We start from the raw sequence: 18,348 nt of genomic DNA on the forward strand, positions 1-18,348 counted from the left end.
AAGAGCGTGGTGTGTGTGTGTGTGTGTGTGTGTGTGTGTGTGTGCGCGCGCGCGCGCGCGCGCGCACCTTCCCCGCTAGGGGGCGCGGCGCGCTCGGGGTGGGGCCTTCAGGTGGCGAGGGGGCGGGGCGGCCGGGCGGGCGAGGGCGGGGCCGGAGCCAGGTAAAGCTGCCCTGCGGCAGGGCGCGGACGGCCGCAATGAGGTGCTGCCGCCTCTACGAATTCGGTAATTTCCGGCCCCGGGCTCGGGCCCCTGCGTCCGCCGGCTACCCGCCCCACGGCCCCTGGCTCGCCAAGGGCGCTCCATTGAGGGGGGCTCCGGTTCCTTTCCCGGCTCAGGCCTGACCCTCCCCCGGTGCTTTGCAGATGCGGCCCGCGGCCCCCGGAGGCTTATGCGCGTGGGCCTCGCGCTGATCCTGGTGGGCCACGTGAACCTGCTCCTGGGGGCCGTGCTGCACGGCACAGTCCTGCGACACGTGGCCAATCCCCGCGGCGCCGTCACCCCGGAGTACACCACGGCCAATGTCATCTCCGTGGGCTCGGGGCTGCTGGTGAGCGCGGGGCGGGTCGGGTCCACTGGCGTGGGGGAGGGAAGGCGGGGCGTAGAGCGGCAGCGGCGCGGGCTTCAGGCTTTGTGTCTTCCAGAGTGTTTCCGTGGGACTTGTGGCCCTCTTGGCATCCAGGAACCTTCTGCGCCCACCACTGGTGAGAGGGGATTTCTGGAGCTTTAATGGGGCCTGGAATCAGGGAAATGAGGACCCGACTGGGCTTCGTCTTTTAAGTGGGAGGAGGAGCCTCAGAGACAGCAAGGTGTCTTATCAGTGGGAGTGTCAGGCGGGCGAACAGCTGCTCACCCTGATCTTCTGCCCCTGCCAGCACTGGGCCCTCCTGGCAGTAGCTCTAGGGAACCTGCTCTTGTCCGCGGCCTGCTCTCTGGGCCTCCTCCTTGCTGTGTCACTCACTGTGGCCAACGGTGGCCGTCGTCTCCTTGCTGACTGCCATCCAGGACTGCTGGATCCTTTGCTACCAGTGGACCAGGGGCCTGGACGGTCTGACTGCCCGTTTGACCCCACAAGAATCTATGTGAGTGCATGCTCTTCTCGACCTTTTTGCAGTCTACAGGGCCTTGGCCCTGCCACTCACCCCTACTTGCCACTTCTGTCCTGCTCCCTCTCAGTCCCCCACCTTCCCTCGTCACCTTTTAGGATACAGCCTTGGCTCTCTGGATCCCTTCTTTGCTCATGTCTGCAGCGGAGGCGGCCCTATCTGGTTATTGCTGTGTGGCCGCCCTCACCCTACGTGGGGTTGGGCCCTGCAGGAAGGAAGGACTTCAGGAACAGGTAAGGAAGATAAACAGGAAGGGCTCATTCAACAGGGACCGGCTGTGTTTAAAGGTGCTGAACTGTAGTATAATTCAGGGCAGGAGCACTAACTCCATCCTCCCCTACAGCTAGAGGAACTGACAGAACTTGAACTTCCCAAGTGTCAAAGACAGGAAAATGAGCAGCTACTGGATCAAAATCAAGAAATGCAGGCATCACAAAAAAGCTGGGCTGAGGACAGGTAAATCCATGAGAATTGGGGCCTAGGCAAGGGGGAGGCAGGGAACCAATCTTAGAACTGGGTCAAGTCCTTTGCTGTGCTGCCTGCCCTCTGCTCTGACTCAGGTTCTCCCTTCTATGGAACAGGTGCTGATCTGGAGGCTCAGTTCACAATGGTGACATAAACCCCAAGATGACGTAAACAGTTGTAATAAAAGTACTAAAACTTGGTGATGATTTCCTTTGGGGGGGGGAGGGCACTAGGCTGATGTTGGGGATGACTTTGATCAAAGAACACATTGGTCTCCATTACCTATAAGACTTTAATGAGGGAGAGAATCCAATAACTCTTCCCTGAGGCCTACTAGTTACTGAAAGGAAAAGCTGGTGCTGGGTAGCCCTCCACACCACTGACTAATGAATTTCAGCACATCCTGACACACTGGACTGTGGGAAGTCTGTGGACAAACAGTAGAACAAGAGAGGAACTCATTAGTGCTAAGGAAAAGTGCTCCTTCTCTAAAGAAAATCAACCCCATCTCAGTAAGGAGAGCAGAGTCCAGGACCTGCACCTGCCTTTCTGACATTCCCACCCACCCTTCTGGCGGTTTCTTACTTTTCAGTGCTGCTCTCCCCGCCCGCCCGCACCCTCCAAGTCTCCCTCTCTGACCTTGATGGCCATAAGGAACTTATTCCAGTTGTCCTTGTTAGCTGCCTTCCCTGGCCGCTTAAACTCAATTTTGTTCCTCAGAATGGGGTATCCTGTGGGAGAAGAAAAAAGGAACTGGCATTTGAGAGGGAAAACCAAGAGCAATTTCAGAGTAAAATACTCTCTTGAGCCTGCTGTTCCCCCTCCCTTTCCGCCCACCACTGACCGTGGACAGGTGTAGGGTTGTGTACCTGTAATGAGGCAGGGTAGTGCCCGAACGCCAGTGCTCGCTGCCACCAAGGAAGCTTCGTACACACCACGCTCATCCCGAGGCAGAACCTGCTCCAGCCGCTGGTCCATTGAGACTGTGAGTACCCAGTCTCGAACCTCTTCCCTTTGAGCCTCCTGGGAAGGACAAAACAGCAGCATCTTCATGCAGGGCAGGGCAAGTGGGACAGTGGGGAGTCGGGAGTCTTACTGAACTGTCGTCCTGTGCATCATCCCTTTTCCCCATATGTGACCCTCCTTGGATGGGGTTCCTTGTCACCACGTTTTCTTTTTTCTCTGCTTCTACTTTCTGAAGGAATAGTGAGGGCTGAGGCCCTTCAAGACGTTGCCAGCTGATACCCATTATAATGGTTAGGAGGACCAATATAAAGGGATAAAGTGTCCTCCCTTCACAACACCCTCACGCTGGTGAGGCCTTCCCGGGTCTCCAGTCGCATGCTCTTACCGGTATGTGCTGCTTGGCTGGGAGCGGCACCTCAAAGGGAATGTCTGTATCCTGAAAGTCAGAGTGGTCAAGGGCATCCAGAGTCCCTTCTTCAATTGCCTGCGGCAGAGTGGGCAGCCATGAAATAGACACATTTCCATGACAGGTGAAACCTCCCGCCCTCTGGGCACAACTTCTTTACTCACATCGGTCAGATCCAAAAAGCGGTTGAGGAAGATGAATGCCATGTTCTCCCAGCCAACTGCCTGCAACAGAGAAAAGTTGCAAGTGGGAGTGAGCAGCTGGGCTTGGATGCTGCTCTTCCAGGGAGGGGGAGGAATCCAGGAAGACAGAGGAATATGGTATCCTCTGTAACATCGACCCCACACTCTGCTTTGCTCTACCTGAGTAAACCCGGCATTCCACCTTCCATCTTTTGATTTCCCTGTTGCCTCTGCCACACCCTTCCTCATCCCAGCTCACCTTGGCCGCAATGCCTGCTTCATAGAAGGCCTTATCTGCAGGTAGGAGCTGCGTGTGGCGTAAGAGTGAAACAGAAAGCCTGGCAGCCACAGTTTCCTACAGATCAAAATCAAAGCATTATGATCCTGGTACTGTAGCGACTGAGCTACCAGCCCAGTGACCTTATGGCTAAGGCAGCCACAGAACCAGAAAACCAGTAATACATATTAAATTGCTTTGGATCTCAAGTGGTTCTGGGTCTTTTTCATCTGCACAGAGAACTAAGCCTAGATTATTTCTGTCATTCAAGTACGCACAGCAAATTTATAATACGCGATCACAAGTAAGCCAAAGGGATGTGTACATCTTAAGAGATCAATGCAGAAATTGTGGGATTTGATTGTGTAAGTACAATGAGGCTGGAGCTATGAGGTCAGTCCTAAGAAGGTCAGTGGAGGAGTCCAGGAAGAAAACCACCTTAGGGGTAAAGATTTGTCTAAACGGAAGAGAAGCTATGAGAGAAGTGGACCAAGCTTGAGAATCCAGAACTTGAACTTATTCAACTTCATGCACTGGAAGATGCTTCCGTTAAGACTGAGTGCCCCTCCCCGCCATCTCACCAGCTGTTTGACACTCTGGGCGGCCGAGCGAGTGGCGCAGTAATGAGCAATCAGCAGCATCGTCTCAAACTCCTCATGGGCTGGAGAGTTTGCCTCACTAGACTTCACCAGGTTTTCACACTAGAGCAGGAGGAGAGCGCAGCCCGGGTCAGGGGTTGGAGGAGGGCCAGAGAGCTCACGGCCATGTGGACAAAAGTGCAGCCCATCTGAAGGTAAATATTTATGTGCCTCAAAGAAGAAAGGAGGACAAAGAAATAGGGTAGCCTTGTCACTGTCACAGAGCCGACTTCCTCACCAAGTTAAAGAGCACGTCCCGAAGATCAGCCCAGCTGTGATAGGCCTCAGCACTGTTGGTCCCAGGGGAGCTCACCATGTCCGTGAAGATCCTTTTGTAGATGTTGAAGTTCTAGGGGTGGTGGGGAAAGGAGAGCTGAGTGAGAGGCGGTAACTAGAAGAGAAAGTGCACGTGGGGCCAAAGAGGAAACAGGCTGTCAGTGTGCGTGTGGAGGAGCTAGGGGACGATGACGGAGAAAGTGTTGATCCTTTTTTGGAAGGCAAAAGTAAGAAAATAACTTTCTTACAACTGGTGGTCTGTGTGCGGACAGATGTGTGAAAGTGAATGCAGTCCCAGTGTTAATGGGCCGATATTCCAGGGAGCTGGGGTGCTCAGATAGGACAGCAGCATTTGGTCTCTAAGGAGGTTAGTAAGGCCCTAGAGGTGCACAACCTCTAGGGCCTTACTAACGAAGATTCATCTTACTAACTAAGATTCATCTCTGAAAGGCCATTCCTGTATTAGCTAAGAGCATGGGGAGGTTGCTTAATGTTTCCTCAAATGGTAAAACTTGAGAGGCTGGCTATACATTTCAGAAGAGGCTGGTGTGGGTCTCTGGGCAGGATGCTCTCTAAAAGAATCCTTTGAGAAGACAGTTCCTGAGGGGATGGGTGGGTTTTGAGGAGACGTAAGAATTTCCCTGGGGAGGGGGCGCCTGGGTGGCTCAGTGGGTTAAAGCCTCTGCCTTCAGCTCAGGTCATGATCCCAGGGTCCTGGGATCGAGCCCCGCATCGGGCTCTCTGCTTAGCGGGGAGCCTGCTTCCTCCTCTCTGTCTCTCTGCCTGCCTCTCTGCCTACTTGTGATCTCTGTCAAATAAATAAATCTTTAAAAAAAAAAAAAAGAATTTCCCTGGGGAGACCATCACCCCAAGGAGTAGGCTGGTACCTGTGGGTTTGCAGGGGCTCCATGCTGCACGTACAGGGCCAGTGCCTGGCTATAGCCACCCTCTCGGATCAGGTGGGTCGCATACAAAGCCACATATTTGTGCAGAATCTTGTAGTTCTGTCCCAGAGATGGAGGAAAAGCATGGGGGAGGTTGGCAACAGTAAGACCAGGCAGTGAGCGTGGGGTGGTAACCGGAGGCCATGGATTTGTTTTGGAGGCAAAGGACTCTGCAAGTCAGGCCCAGCTAGGCCTCTGACTCCAGTTTCAAAAGGGTGGAAGACTGACTCTCTGATGCTGGTTAGGGATCTCTGGGGTTGGGCTTTGGAGGAAGTGAGAGATACAGCTCTGGGGCAAGGGGAGCCAAGGGATAATGTCCAGAAGAGTTAGGGAGGGGAGGAGGAGAGCAGTACCTGCTTGGTAGCCGTTTCAATGCACTTGTCCCACTGGCCCTGCTCCACATACAGGTCCAAAGCAGCCACCACATCCACACCCACCAGCTATGGATCAGTGGAAAAGACAGAGTTAAGAGGACAGAGAGGACATGAACAGGGAGAGGAGGGATAAAGTCCCTTGAGCCTTCACGTGTTCAACCTCTTGCTAACTCTCCCCAAGTCTCACCGAGTCCACTTTGCCCTTGTTCTTGAGGAACTCCTTATAATGCTGGTCCACATAGTCTTCATACCTGTGAAGATGTGCAGGGATCTAGCGCCACACGGTCCCAGCATGCACACCCTTCCTCCTCCTCTTTACAAAACGAAGTAAGAGAATTGGCTGGAGAGAAGGGGTCAGCAGCTTACCGGGGATCTAACTCCTTGGCCACACGCTTAGCCTTGTTCCACTCCTCACCCTCAATGAAAGCATCGATCGCTTCCTTGACTAGGTCCAGGTTCAGATAGAGCTCTGCAGCCTGCACGGTGGGAAATCAGAGCCTGGAGACCATCTCCCCAGTTTCCACAGAACTAACTGTTGGTCGCACCTGCCAGGAAGCCCACCTCACATGCCTCTCTTGTAGGTGGCACCATTCTTCCCCTCTCCAGGCAATCTATTTCTTTTCAGTCCCAGCACTCTACTTACCGCACTGTGCTTTCCAATTCCAATCAGCTGGGGTCCCACAACCCGAACTACTTCCAGGCTGCGTTGGGGAGGCAGAAATTTGATGGCGAGTTCAGCTGCCTGAGTGGTGGAAGAGAAGATGACAATGGGTAGGAGACAAATACCACTGCGAGTCCTCAGCCTGGTCTGTTGTTTCCCTTCACTTGCCAACCTTCTCTCCTGCACTCTCCTTCACCTTCTACCCTCCAGGACAAGGACTGCTTCATGGTCCCTCAGAGCCTTGAAATGACCACCAGGGGACCCATCTGTCAGACACTCTCTATGCTGTCTGAAGTCACTGTGTTTGATCCTGCCCCTCTCAGACAAACTGGCTTCTCAAGTTCTTTGACACAAACAGAATCTTGGCAGTGTGGTACAGAGAAAGAAGGCATTCTGCAACTATTTGTGTTGGGCTTTTCTGTGCCTCAGTTTCTCCACCTGTAAGTGACGGCTGGTCTGATTTGTACCATCCAGAATAGAAGCCACTAGTCACATGTGGCCAGTCCCAACTGACATGTGCTGTCCGGTTAAATATACACACATATAAATATACACGGTTTTCACAGTTTTAGTAGGAAAGAAGGAATGCAAAGTTCCTCAGTAAGTTGAGGAATAAGTAGTATCAATAATACAATCAATCAATAAGGGGCGCTTGGGTGGCTTAATCAGTTAAGTGTCTGCCTCTGGCTCAGGTCATGTCCTGGGATCCTAGGATCCGGCAAGTCCGTGCTCAGCGGGGAGTCTGCTTCTCCTGCCTCCTCTGTGCTTCCCCTCCCCGTTTTGAGTGCATGCACACATGCTCTCTCTCACTCAAATAAATAAAATCTTTAAAAAAAATCAACAAAGTATTGATTACATGTTGAAATAAGTTTAGCTATATTTGATTAGGTAAAATATTATTATTTTCTTGTGTTTCTTTTTACTTATTTGAATGCAGCTATACTAGGAAATTTTAAACTTACCTGTATGATTTACCTTTGTGACTTGCATACTATTTCTATTGGACAATGCTGCTCTAGATGACCTTGGAGACCCCTTCCACCCTAAAACTCAGTAATTCTACAAACCTGAGCAATCTATAAGTTTACTCTTTCCACTGTGATCCTGACATCCTCACTGGATTTTAATTTCCACATACATGGTCCGTTTTAGCTATAGTCTGCCTAAATCCTCCTAGTCTCTCCTCCACCTATTTTTTTTTAAGGTTTTATTTATTTGAGAGAGAGAGAGACAGCGAGAGAGGGAACACAGGCAGGGGGAGTGGGAGAGGGACAAGCAGGCTTCCTGCTGAGCAGAGAACCAGAGGTTTGGGGCTTGATCCCAAGACCCTGGGATCAGGACTTGAGCTGAAGGCAGAGGCTTAATAACTGAGAGAACCAGGCACCCCTCCCCCACCTATTCTTGCCTTGCTTTCTTTACTTGCCAAACCCCAAGCTTAAAGTGCCCCATCTGGGAAGTTGACTGATCTATAGAAGGTATAGTCCTGTACAGATGCCAAAAAACAATGCTCCAGAGTAAAACACAGCAGGTGCTTCATACACACTTGCTGATTAAATTTGCATAACCATCAGTCCTTCTTTCTACACCCCCACCCCCCAACTACTAAGGGCTCTTCAGTTCCAAGGCCTCTGAAACCCGGGGGAATTCTGCAGTGGCATCACTGCACCAACATTTTCTTTAGAGAGCTGATCAATCTCCTCCCCCTCAAACTCCTAATACCATATTTCTCTGAATCAAAGATGCATCATTTACTTATTTTTTGTTTTAGACAGCACGAGTGGGGAGGGGCAGAGGGAGAAAAAGAGCGAATCTAAGGCAGATTCCGCACCCAGTGCAGAGCCCAATCCAGAACTTGATCTCACAACCCTGAGATCATGTGCTGAGCCAAAAATTAAGAGTCAGATCCTTTACCCACCAAGTCACCCAGGTACCCCAGATACATCATTTAAAACTTCACATGCAGGGGCGCCTGGGTGGCTCACTGGGTTAACCCTCTGCCTTCAGCTTGGGTCATGACCTCAGTGCCCTGGGATCGAGCCCCGCATCTGGCTCTCTGCTCAGCGGGGAGCCTGCTTACCCCCTCTCTCTGCCTGCCTCTCTGCCTACTTGTTATCTCTCTCTCTGTGTCAAATAAATAAATAAAACCTTAAAAAAAACCCCACAAAACATCACATGCAACCCAATTTCTAAGATAATAAAATGTGATTATATAAATGTTTAGGAATTGATGAAACCTATTGACTTGGCTTAACTGGCTAGATGCTTCTTTTTAGGAGCCTCTATGTAGAGGAGGAGACTCTGCTTTCTTCCTGGCTTCCATCTGGCCCCAGCTCTGGGCTCTGGATTTGCCCTTCCAGCTCTGGTCCCAGGTCTACCCCCTCCCTCACAAAACCTCCCTCCCTCTCAGTCGAGACCTCACCCTCCTCTGAACTCCAAATCACATCCTTTAGTTTTCACCGAGGTACTCAATTAGTTGAGCCACAGTGGTCCAACTTGCCCCAATTTCAGGCTGTTAGGGGTTCTGCCTTAGATCCCCTTTTATAGTTTTCATAGTTCTGGCTCTAGCATCTAGCAAGCACTCAGCAGGTACCTGCTGCCTGAGCGAAAATGAGAGGCCCAGGAGGAAAAAGCAATGTCTGAGGAGGAATGCTGGCTGTGAGAGCAGTCCGGGAAGTGGACGGTCAGGAAGGGTATAGCCCGCCTCACCTTCATCCAGCACTTTTCCACCAGGCTGCTGCTGCCTGAGTCCCGCACCTTGAGGTAGCAGTCGACAGCACGGCTATACTCTCCAGCCTGCTCCCACTGGCGAGCTTGGTCCACGAGCCCCTCCATGCCCCTTGAGATGAGAGTACACGTGACCAGAACAGGCTGGGCAGCGTGGCCTATCCTGTGCATACCTTGTGACCCACCCTCCAGCCCTGCTGACACTTGCCGCCTCCTGGCGTCATACCTGGCCCCTTTCTTCGTAGCCTCCCGCTCATACTCTTCCTGCAGAGCCTCCAGCTGGCCCGGCACATAGTCTTTGCAGATCCGCAGGGCATCGCTCCATAATCCAGCCTCCTGCTCAGATTTCCAGGTATCAGGAAGGCAGAGGCCGCCATGACACCTTCCCACTGCCGCACAGGTGCTCTATACTATGGGCCACGGATCCCTAGGTCCTTGGACCTCTCTTTTCCTTCTTGTCTCCTTCCCCCTCTCCAATGCTAACTCTCTGGATCTCTCCCAGTAGTAGTGGTTAGTGAAGTGCTCTGTGGGTTCTTACACTCTCTCCCCCTCCCCTTCATGGCCCTGAATCCGGTGCCCTACCTTATAATAATTGAGGGCCAGGCCCGGTCTCTGGGCCCGAAGCAGCAGCCCTTCTGCTTTCTGAAAGTCCTTCTCCTCCAAGGCGCCCCGGGCCTGCCCCACAAGCACCTCAGCGACACTGTCAGGATCGTGAGCCTCGGCCACACGCTGAGCTGCCTCCCAATCCTGGTTATGGACGAACCTGCTCCCAGAAGAGGACACAGGGGAAGCTCAGTACAGGACTGAGGCCTCAATAGCGGGAGACGAACAGCCATGTCAGAGGGGGTAGAAGATTTATTGCTACTAGGTTCAGGTGAAGGTGGCAATGCCAGGTCCTGGGCCTGCGGTTGGGAGGACAGGAGTAAGGAATCGATGGGTAACTCACATGAGGACTGCTTCCTTGGGCTTACCAGCCCTGATGAATTCAGCTTCAGCCTCTTCAAATTTACCCTGCAGGGACAGAAGGGCAGCCGCACACGGTAAGAAGCAGATTGCCATCATGGCAGCCGTGAGACAGAAGGAGGTCAAAGTCAAAAGCAAGGGAGAAGGAGCACATCCATACCTCATCCTCCAGGTACATAGCATATCGGAGATGAATCTCAGGGGTTTTGTGCTTGAGGGCCAGCCGAGAGAGTTCAAAAGCAAATTCAAATGAGCTGAAATGGAAGGTGTAGGTAAGGTCTGCCTACTCAGTACTTTGATTTTATAAGAGGGGGAACAGGGCAAGAGAAAACAGAAAGGGTAGAGACCGGGCCGGCGGAGGGAAAGGACAGATTGAGAAGACAATCCATGTGAAGTGACACAGAAGCACACAGACACGTAAAGGAGGACGTGGGTCAGGGGACACTTGGAAAAGCCTGTGCTTCCTGCGACTAGTGGGCATAAAGGAAAGGGATAGGCGCAAGGCAGGGGACCGCAATGAGCCTCACAGCACTACTCTGCCTCGGGAGCAAGGGCTCCGGGTTCTCCACCACTTCCTCCTGAGCCACATCTATACTAGCAGAAAAACTGTCTCTCTAGAACATTAAGACTACCCTCAGCCATCTGACTCGATGCACGATTATTACTGGTCTTTGTAACATTTGCTTAAGAAAAGCTCTTTTTGCATTTAACAGAAGCACACTTCCGTCTCTCAGAAGTCAATTACTGGCTTAGTGCACCTTAGCTTTAAAAGCTCTTCTCTCTGGGGCACCTGCCTGGCTCAGTCAGTCTGAGTGACCCTTGATCTCGGGTTGAGGTCAAGCCCCACACTGGGTATAGGAATTACTTAAAAAGGTCTTTTTGAAAAAGAAGAAAAAAAGCTGATCACTTGCCATCTTCTTAGAACAGCTAAACACTGTTCTGAGCCCCCGGGGAACAGGGGCAGAGCTCTTGATTCATTCCTTGTCTCTCCATCACCTTCCAAGGATTTCTTCACTCCTGGCTCCATTTTCAGAAACACTTCTCAGCTATACAGCAATTTTCCTTGTCTATAGAGGCTCTCTCTTGAAAGGGGCTAGTGGAGAGAAGCCTTAGGGCCTCACCAGTTGTCAGCGGCGTGGTCAACGGCAGCTTCCAGGAGTCCGAGCTTATTAAGCAGTCTCACTGCAGACTCTCCTCCCAGGCTCTTTGCCCATAGATAGGCCACGTGTTTGTGGGCATTAGCGCCTCCGTGAGCCTTGGCCACCTGTGAAGCAAAGCCATTTGGCAATCCTCCCACGCAGGGCCACATGGCTGCTCCCTTCTCCCCTCTGACCGGACTTCAGCTATGACGAGGGTCAGGTCTTTCTACTAGAACAGGGAGAGGGCTCAGTTTTGGGGTCGGTTAGCCTGTCGGTATGGACGTTTTTCAAAGAGACCAGTTCAGAATGCATCACGTGAGAGTGGGGAAGAGGGACAGGCGTATCCTCAGAGTGACCTGGACTCCTTACCCGGTAGGCCTCCTCCCAAAGCCCATTGGACCGGTACATGTTCACTGTTGCCTTCCACTCCTGAGCCTCGAGGTAGTGATACTCGGCCTCCTGCAGTCGGCCTTCAGCCTCCAGCTCCTGGGGAAAGGAGGGTCAGGATGGGGCGAGGGGGACGTGGAGCCTGTTCGGGGAAGAGATGGCCGAGACTGGAGAAGGGCTCACCTTGCCCAGATGCAGGTGTGTGTCACTGAGGAGATCTGGGTGGTGCTTCCCTACCAGGCGGATCATATCGGCATACAGCTTGTGCTTTTGGAACATGGTGATGGCAAGACCAGGCTCTTCCACTGTCACGTAGAGCCTGGGGAGGGGAGAGACACCCGGGGCCTCCTCGACCCAGATTCCTGCATCACTGCCTTCTAGGCAGACAGTGCGCATCCTCAGACGCACCCCTCTCCCTGCACACCTCCTCTGGGGCCGCGGCTCACCTTTCCGCCTCCCGGTACTTGCCCTGCTTCTCCATCTCCTGAGCCTGGGTGATGTACAGCACCGACACGTCTTCCGGCCTCATGCACTTCATTGCCAGCTGTGCAGACACACAGAGCCCCAGTAGCCTCTGGCGCGCTTCCGAGGGAAGCAGGGGGGCTGCGGAGTGGCCAGGCAAGCACAACTCGGGGGTGACCTGTGTTCCCAGCAACTCTGAACCTTCCCAACAACCATAGGGGTTTGTGTACGGATGCTTTCCTGGTCAGTCCAGGGAATTCCAAGACCATAAGGAGACAAATCAGAACTATATTCTGCTCAGGCAGAAAGGCCAGAGATGCCCTGTCCTGGGGCATGTGTTCCCACTCCCGTGCTCCCGCCATACCCACCGGGTTCTGGGCGCAGGCAGGGAACGAAGTTGCCACTGTGACTACAGCTTGGGGAGGGGCATTTGGGGGTCCCCAGAGCTCCCAAACCCTTCTGCTCGCTTCCGAATTACAGGTTCAGAACAAGGGCCTCCTCATCCTTGCCTTTGCCTGTGGCTAGGTATCTGAGCGCTCCAGATTTTTCTATTTTGGTGCTCTTCCTCAGCTTTCAAGGAGGCCGGTGAAGAGGGGACATCAGAGACCAAGGAAAGTGGGGACAGCCCCAGAGAGGGGGAGCCCTCAGAGGAACCGCACCCCACTCTCTACCTTGTGGGCTTGCTCCCAGCGGCCGGCCCGAGTGTACATGTCTATTGCATCTTTTGTTCGGTCTCCCTTAATGTAGAGCTCCTCCGCAATCTGTGCTCGAGACAGCAGATACAAAAGGTCGAGAGCAAGAGCATTAGAGCAAGAGCCTTAGAGCGGACTACAGGGTGGAGAGCAAACCTCAGCTGGGATGGGCGGAGGGGTTAGGCCCCTTAGTCCACAACACAGAAGAAAAGAGGGCTATCCTGTCTCACACCCAGTAAGGTTCTGAAAACAAAAACAAAAACGAAAAACCAGCCAAAACCAGAATGGGGACAATACAACAGGCAGTTTAAAAGGACCTAAAAGGACCTATTTCTGCAACACAGGCCAATTCCATATTGGAACTCCCATGGAGTTCCATAGGAAGAGAGCTGGAGACTCGCTTTATAGATCTGGGAGATCTTACTGAGAGATGTTGGAATGAAATAAGGGAAGTAAACTGCTTTCTTCTCGCTCAGGGTGGCTGGTGCTGCTGGGACCCAGAAGGAAGGGTTTGGTGAGGTGGCCTCACTCGGGTTCTGGGTTCTCTTCTCATTCTGTACTGCATTGCCTCCAGCTCCAGCAAGGGACTTTCCTCACCTCACACTCCTGCAGAGACGCATAGTGTTGGGCCACGCGGGGATAGTATTTGGACGCAGTGTTCCGGTCCTGTAGATCTAATATATAAATGGCCTTCTTCCACTGGCGGGCACCCAGTGCAGCTTCAATTGCCTTAATGGAGCACCTGGCAGAGTGGGGAAAGGCATCCGTGCGTATGAGGCAAGAGGAAGACAGGGAGAGGCAGGGCGACACCTCAAGCCTACTCCAACCTACATGGTGCCATCTCTCTTGGAGCCTTGGTGCCCTTACTTGCCCCATCACCTTGGACCTCACACCCAGTCGCCTTTGCACCCCTCTACCTGGCTTCAATGTAGTGATTAATGGCTGCATCGAGCTGCTTCTGCTGCACCAAGTGATCCCCCCAGGCCTCCTCCAGTCTCACCACTTCCATTGGGAATGCCAACCGAGCCAGCTCCACCGCTGCCAGGGACAGAGAGGGCACTCAGCTAAGACTTCCAGGGATGGGACTCAGGGAAATGGGGTGTGGAAAACAGGTGAGAAGTGGAGAGATGAAGAACTGAGCCCATCTACCAGAACAGATGCGCAAACCTGGTGCAGGGGGACTATTGGGCAAGACTCTAACAGGGAAGGCGGGGCTGTCCAGGGCAGTACCTTTCATGAACGCGCTGCCTTTACAGTAGCACTCCAGGGCCCGCTCTGGGTTTCGAATCTTCTCAAAGAGATCACCTGCCTGTTGACACATACCACATGACTACAACAACAGCCCTACTACACTAAGAATCAAGTATCAGCCCCCAAAGGTGGAGACTCAGCCACCAGTTCTGGGGGGCTATGCACTCCACGACTCCCCAGGGTAGGAGGGAGCGCTGAGTCCTGGAGATGAGGGACAGGAACGGGAAGCCAGCCATACCCTTTCATACAGCTCCCCCTTGATAAGGGCTGCAGTGATGTTTTCTACCAGCTCGGTGTTGGCTAGCAGTTCCTCCCGGGCCAGCACCAGTCGGGCAGCTTTGGCAGGGAGCCCGGCTTTGAGGTAGAGGCTGATGGCTGCTAGTCCATCCCCCTGGCTCTCCTGTAGTTCACCGGCTCGCTCCTCTTGCTGTGTGTCCATCAGCCACTGGTAGTAACTCCGACGCAGCTTCTCCAGGGCTGGGTGCCCCTGGACATGCAAGAGAGCAAGACAAGTCACCTCCCTCCTTCCAGTGCAGCTTCCCAAGCTTCTCCAATCCCACTGTAACAACGGAAAGCCTCCCGGTCACCAACGTGCCAACTCTAAGCCCAACCCTGTTCCAGCTTCTATAGCCTCCTCGGTAAGAAGAGGCTTCGGATATTGGTGGAACTGAGCTGCGAGCACCATGGAGAAGACAGAACTGGTGGTACCTTGGCCTGAGCCACAGCGATACACTCGTCCCAACGGTGCAGCTCCTGGTACATGTCCATAGCCTCCTCAACGGCATTCTAGGGGAACCCGGGCAGAGGAGAGAGGGACACCAAGAAGTGAGAGGAGCATCAGGGATCAGCAGGCTGTCCTCAGCCCGGGTATGATGCCAGCCCGCTTGGACTGAAAGCCTCACCCTTGACTTATGCACAAGCAGTGGCGGATTTATCAGGAAAGCAGAAGGAGGTTAAGCCCCAGGGCACCTTATTTGCATAGGCCCCTTCCAAGGCATTATTTCTTAAGGAGGGCTCCTCAAATTGTATCAGCTGCAGGCCCCACAAACCCTGGATTTGCCTGTGTGCACAAGCACGGCCAGGGCAGGCTCTGTGCTAGGGGGAGGCGGCAGATGGGGAGGCAGCAGACAGCTTATAAAGACGTAACTGTAAGGACTAACGCAGAGCAGAGCCAGAAGGAAGCAGTGACATTTTAGCTGCATAAACCTTTCTAAAAGCTCTCCCCCAGGGCTCTCTCCTCCCCTCAGGCTGCCTCACTCTCTCTCCCGCCCAGCTCTCCTCTTCAATCTGGTCCCTCTGCTCCCATCACCTGTTCCAAGAAGATCATCTCAGCCAGCTTGTAGTTCTTCTCCAGCATGGCTAGGCGTGCTCGGACCTGGTAAAAGTCCGTTCCTTCTCCACCCTGTGGGGGAGGAAGAAGGCTCTGGTTATCCTGTCAGCACTGCAGGAGCCATTCTGACTATTGTGAGCTTGTTAGACAGGAAGGCCACAGAGACGAGGAAGCTAAAAGACCAGAAAGCTGAAAACCTTCATGGGGCTTAAAGGATGAGGTCTGGCAAGCAATTCCAGAGCAGTGACTCGAAGGTGGAGGTGGGCTGGGCAGAACACAGCGCGCGAGCCATGGCTGGAAAGCCAGGGGTCGTGGGGCTGTGCATGAAGAGAAATCTCAGTTTGAGAGACTGAATAATTCAGGAGGATAATACTTGCATATTCCCGAGACACTTGGTCTGCAATCTCATTGGTCTCATGCAGGAATCGAGCTTTTGCTACATGGCCCAAAGCAGAAAAGCACCTACAGGACGGAAGCAATCATAGTAACAGCAGTATTACTACAGGATCAACGCGGACGCACCGGCCCAGCAGCCGTACACTGAGCCTCGGTTAAGTGTCGCGCGCGGTTTCTGCCACTAGAGACACAAGGGGAGATGACGGATGAGGGCCTCGCTCTCAGGGAACTTACTTTCTAGGGGAAACAAGTAGTTAGTACACAAACAAAGATATTCCAGAGAAAGAAGAGTAAAATGAAACAGCGTGACAGTACATAGAAACGGTAACGGAGGGCGCTGGTTCAGCTGGTGCTCAGAGAAGGCCTATCTGAGGAGCTGACGTTTGTGCCAAGACAAAAATACAAGAAAAAGTCAGTCACGCAAGAAGGGGAAAAATTATTCCAGGCAGAGGGAACAGCGCATGTGAGGTGCCATGGCAGGAATGAGGTTGAGATACTCAAAGGGCCCAAGGGATGCCAGTGTGGCTGGAGACTAACGGGTAAGTAGGTACCTGGAAGATAAAGGGGGCAGAGGCCAAATATTGTAAGGAGTTAGGACACGCCAAGGGCTATGGATCTCATACTAAGTAGGACAGTAAGCTACTGGAAGGTTCCGAGCAAAAAAAGGACACAATCTGACTGACGGTGTAACAAATGATCTCAGCTATTGTGGGATGAACGGATGGTAGGTGTGTAAGAACAGTGTCCATGAGACTGAGAGGCTTTTGTGACACTGCAGTCGAGGTGTGGTCTGTTCTAGGCTGGACAGTACGAGCTGCAGCATGTGTTCTGAAGACGCTGGGTCAGGGCCCTAGGACGAGCTGGTCGTCTAGCTGTGGGGCCACGGGAAAGAAGGATCCAAGAGGACTCCTGGCAAAACAGCAGCAGTTGACATTTACTGAGCACTGAGAATTCTCCTACTTTCTTCACCGCCCCTGTGATTCTTCTTTACCACCCTAGGCGGTAAATGCTATCAGTTCTCCCATTTACAGAGAGGAAATAGAGAAACCAAGGTTTGGAAAGGTTCACTTAACCCACGGTTATACAAGCTCTTAAATGGAGCCAGGTAACTCGAAAGAGTCTAAAATCCAAAGTCTGTCCTACTAACTACACTCCTATGCCGCATTTGGAAATACACGTCAACCTCTAGACTGGAGGGCATGGGTGTTAAAACTCTGAAAGGGTACCTACATAGGGGAAGCAAAAGCAAAAAAAAACTCTTATAACTGGGATGGAAGAATGTTTGGAATAACTACCTGGAAGGTGTTACTGGTTGTAATGGCAGGGGACTGGTGCCTTAGCACTGGGAGGAGCGTCTCACACACACCCCCCACCACCACCAAAAATGGCCTCTGGCCATCCTTCCTAGCTGCCCGCACCTCACTTCTGGTCTGCCTCACCTCTCAGCGATGTGGAGCTGCCTTGCCTCGAGTGCCAGTTTGCTCAAGGTTTTCCACATTGCCTCTGTTTCTGGGGTCATTTCCAGAGTCTCCAAGAAGGCTGTGGCCCTGAAGAGAGAAGGAAGGAAAGCAACAGTCCCGGCGCAGCGGGGTGCAGAGGAACACTGGTGATGGGGCAGGGGGTGACGGGGCCAGTTGTCTGGCCCATCCCAGGTCCTCCAGCCTCAGAACCAGCCTCTCCCACCACCTCACGGGGATATCAGCCCAGCCCCTCACCGGGTGTAGTTGCCGTCATCGATGGCTGTTCCAAACTCGATCAGGCCCTCATCCAGCGTGTAGGCAACAGTTGTCACACCTTCGGTCACCATCACCTCGGTCTTCCCCCCGCCCCGCTCCAGACCTACCACATCACCCTGTAAAATTGCAATCCCCCCACCCCACCCGAATTCCAGGTTAGTGTCTCCACTGACTCCACTGCAGAACAGACCCAGCCTTACCCCACCCTAGCGCTTACACACTGAGGGAATGACAGTGGCCCTTGTTAGCCCAGCGCTGAGTTTCCTTCAAGCAGGTAAGAATCCCTTATCTACACGAATGCCCTCAGGTTCCTGCACACTCAGAGCTGTGCCCCCACTAATGCCTGGAGGTAAACTGACAAAGTGTGCAACCACTTCTGCTTCCAGCTTGAGTCCTGTTTAATACGACTTTAACCTGGGCCGTACTTTTGAATACATTTGTTGCTTAGGTCACCTGAAGAGATCACTGGGCATGCTTCCTACTCTCCCATGGGGAGGAAGGAAGGGAGGGAGGAAAGGAAAGGAAAAGTAGGGAGGGAAGGAAGGGAAGAAAAGGAAGGAAGGGAAGAAGAGAAAGAAAAGGAGAAAAACAGAAAAGGAAAGAAAAAAAAGAAAGGAAAAAGCCGGTAAGCTAAAACCTGAGCAGGAAAAAACAGGGGAGCAAATGGAAAGGGTCCAGTTGCCCTGAAGGGCAAACACAGCAGTCGATGATTAAACCAGGGGTCCTCCAGCAGGATGAGGGGGCGATTCTGAGAATCTGGTAGTCATGAAATCTGGGATCCTCTCTTCAAGAAAGGGAACAAAAGTCATTAGTGTGCCTGATTCCTGCAAAAGCAAACACTGATCATCTCTAGGGGAAAACATGCCCATGCTAGGCCCTTGAGATTCTAAAAATTATATTCAATGTAACATGAGCCCCCCAATAAAAAAAGGTACCAAAATAGAAGTTAACCACCATAAAGGAGTACACAATA

At 52.6% G+C, this 18,348-nt stretch overlaps 2 protein-coding genes across 3 annotated transcripts in view; one reads left to right on the forward strand and one right to left on the reverse strand.

Moving 5' to 3' along the window:
* Positions 1-55: 55 nt before the first annotated feature.
* Positions 56-1,770, forward strand: KRTCAP3 (keratinocyte associated protein 3). Its single transcript, XM_045978926.1, has 7 exons — positions 56-225; positions 366-550; positions 645-704; positions 876-1,082; positions 1,205-1,339; positions 1,450-1,562; positions 1,688-1,770. The coding sequence occupies exons 1-7, from the start codon at positions 198-200 to the stop codon at positions 1,692-1,694; spliced, it is 735 nt and encodes a 244-aa protein (XP_045834882.1). The 5' UTR covers positions 56-197; the 3' UTR covers positions 1,695-1,770.
* Positions 1,771-1,845: 75 nt separating this feature from the next.
* The window catches only part of IFT172 (intraflagellar transport 172), a 33,859-nt gene continuing 17,356 nt past the window's right edge, over positions 1,846-18,348 (reverse strand). For both annotated transcript variants that reach the window (XM_045978920.1, XM_045978919.1), the window contains 32 exons: positions 17,355-17,491; positions 17,079-17,186; positions 15,621-15,705; positions 15,223-15,315; positions 14,622-14,699; positions 14,152-14,400; positions 13,893-13,971; positions 13,580-13,700; positions 13,260-13,404; positions 12,642-12,731; positions 11,955-12,052; positions 11,692-11,827; positions 11,491-11,607; positions 11,104-11,246; positions 10,143-10,236; positions 9,966-10,030; positions 9,602-9,782; positions 9,246-9,355; positions 9,002-9,131; positions 6,278-6,376; positions 6,001-6,110; positions 5,822-5,885; positions 5,614-5,700; positions 5,204-5,320; positions 4,279-4,389; positions 3,984-4,103; positions 3,385-3,480; positions 3,108-3,167; positions 2,923-3,021; positions 2,441-2,594; positions 2,211-2,302; positions 1,846-1,998 (listed from right to left, as the gene is read on the reverse strand). In XM_045978920.1, the coding sequence (XP_045834876.1) occupies positions 1,909-1,998; positions 2,211-2,302; positions 2,441-2,594; positions 2,923-3,021; positions 3,108-3,167; positions 3,385-3,480; positions 3,984-4,103; positions 4,279-4,389; positions 5,204-5,320; positions 5,614-5,700; positions 5,822-5,885; positions 6,001-6,110; positions 6,278-6,376; positions 9,002-9,131; positions 9,246-9,355; positions 9,602-9,782; positions 9,966-10,030; positions 10,143-10,236; positions 11,104-11,246; positions 11,491-11,607; positions 11,692-11,827; positions 11,955-12,052; positions 12,642-12,731; positions 13,260-13,404; positions 13,580-13,700; positions 13,893-13,971; positions 14,152-14,400; positions 14,622-14,699; positions 15,223-15,315; positions 15,621-15,705; positions 17,079-17,186; positions 17,355-17,491 (3,558 nt within the window). In that variant the 3' untranslated portion in view covers positions 1,846-1,908. The remainder of the gene's footprint in view (positions 1,999-2,210; positions 2,303-2,440; positions 2,595-2,922; positions 3,022-3,107; positions 3,168-3,384; positions 3,481-3,983; positions 4,104-4,278; positions 4,390-5,203; positions 5,321-5,613; positions 5,701-5,821; positions 5,886-6,000; positions 6,111-6,277; positions 6,377-9,001; positions 9,132-9,245; positions 9,356-9,601; positions 9,783-9,965; positions 10,031-10,142; positions 10,237-11,103; positions 11,247-11,490; positions 11,608-11,691; positions 11,828-11,954; positions 12,053-12,641; positions 12,732-13,259; positions 13,405-13,579; positions 13,701-13,892; positions 13,972-14,151; positions 14,401-14,621; positions 14,700-15,222; positions 15,316-15,620; positions 15,706-17,078; positions 17,187-17,354; positions 17,492-18,348) is intronic.

The sequence above is a fragment of the Meles meles genome, chromosome 15 (genome assembly GCF_922984935.1).
Source record: "Meles meles chromosome 15, mMelMel3.1 paternal haplotype, whole genome shotgun sequence".
Lineage (NCBI taxonomy): Eukaryota > Metazoa > Chordata > Mammalia > Carnivora > Mustelidae > Meles > Meles meles.

Excerpts from the sequence above, each read along its gene's own strand:
- KRTCAP3 (XM_045978926.1), top strand. The coding sequence starts at position 198 with ATGAGGTGCTGCCGCCTCTACGAATTCG. Across the intron at positions 551-644 it reads CCGTGGGCTCGGGGCTGCTG|AGTGTTTCCGTGGGACTTGT; the intron begins GTGAGCGCGGGG and ends TGTGTCTTCCAG. Across the intron at positions 1,340-1,449 it reads AGGAAGGACTTCAGGAACAG|CTAGAGGAACTGACAGAACT; the intron begins GTAAGGAAGATA and ends CCTCCCCTACAG.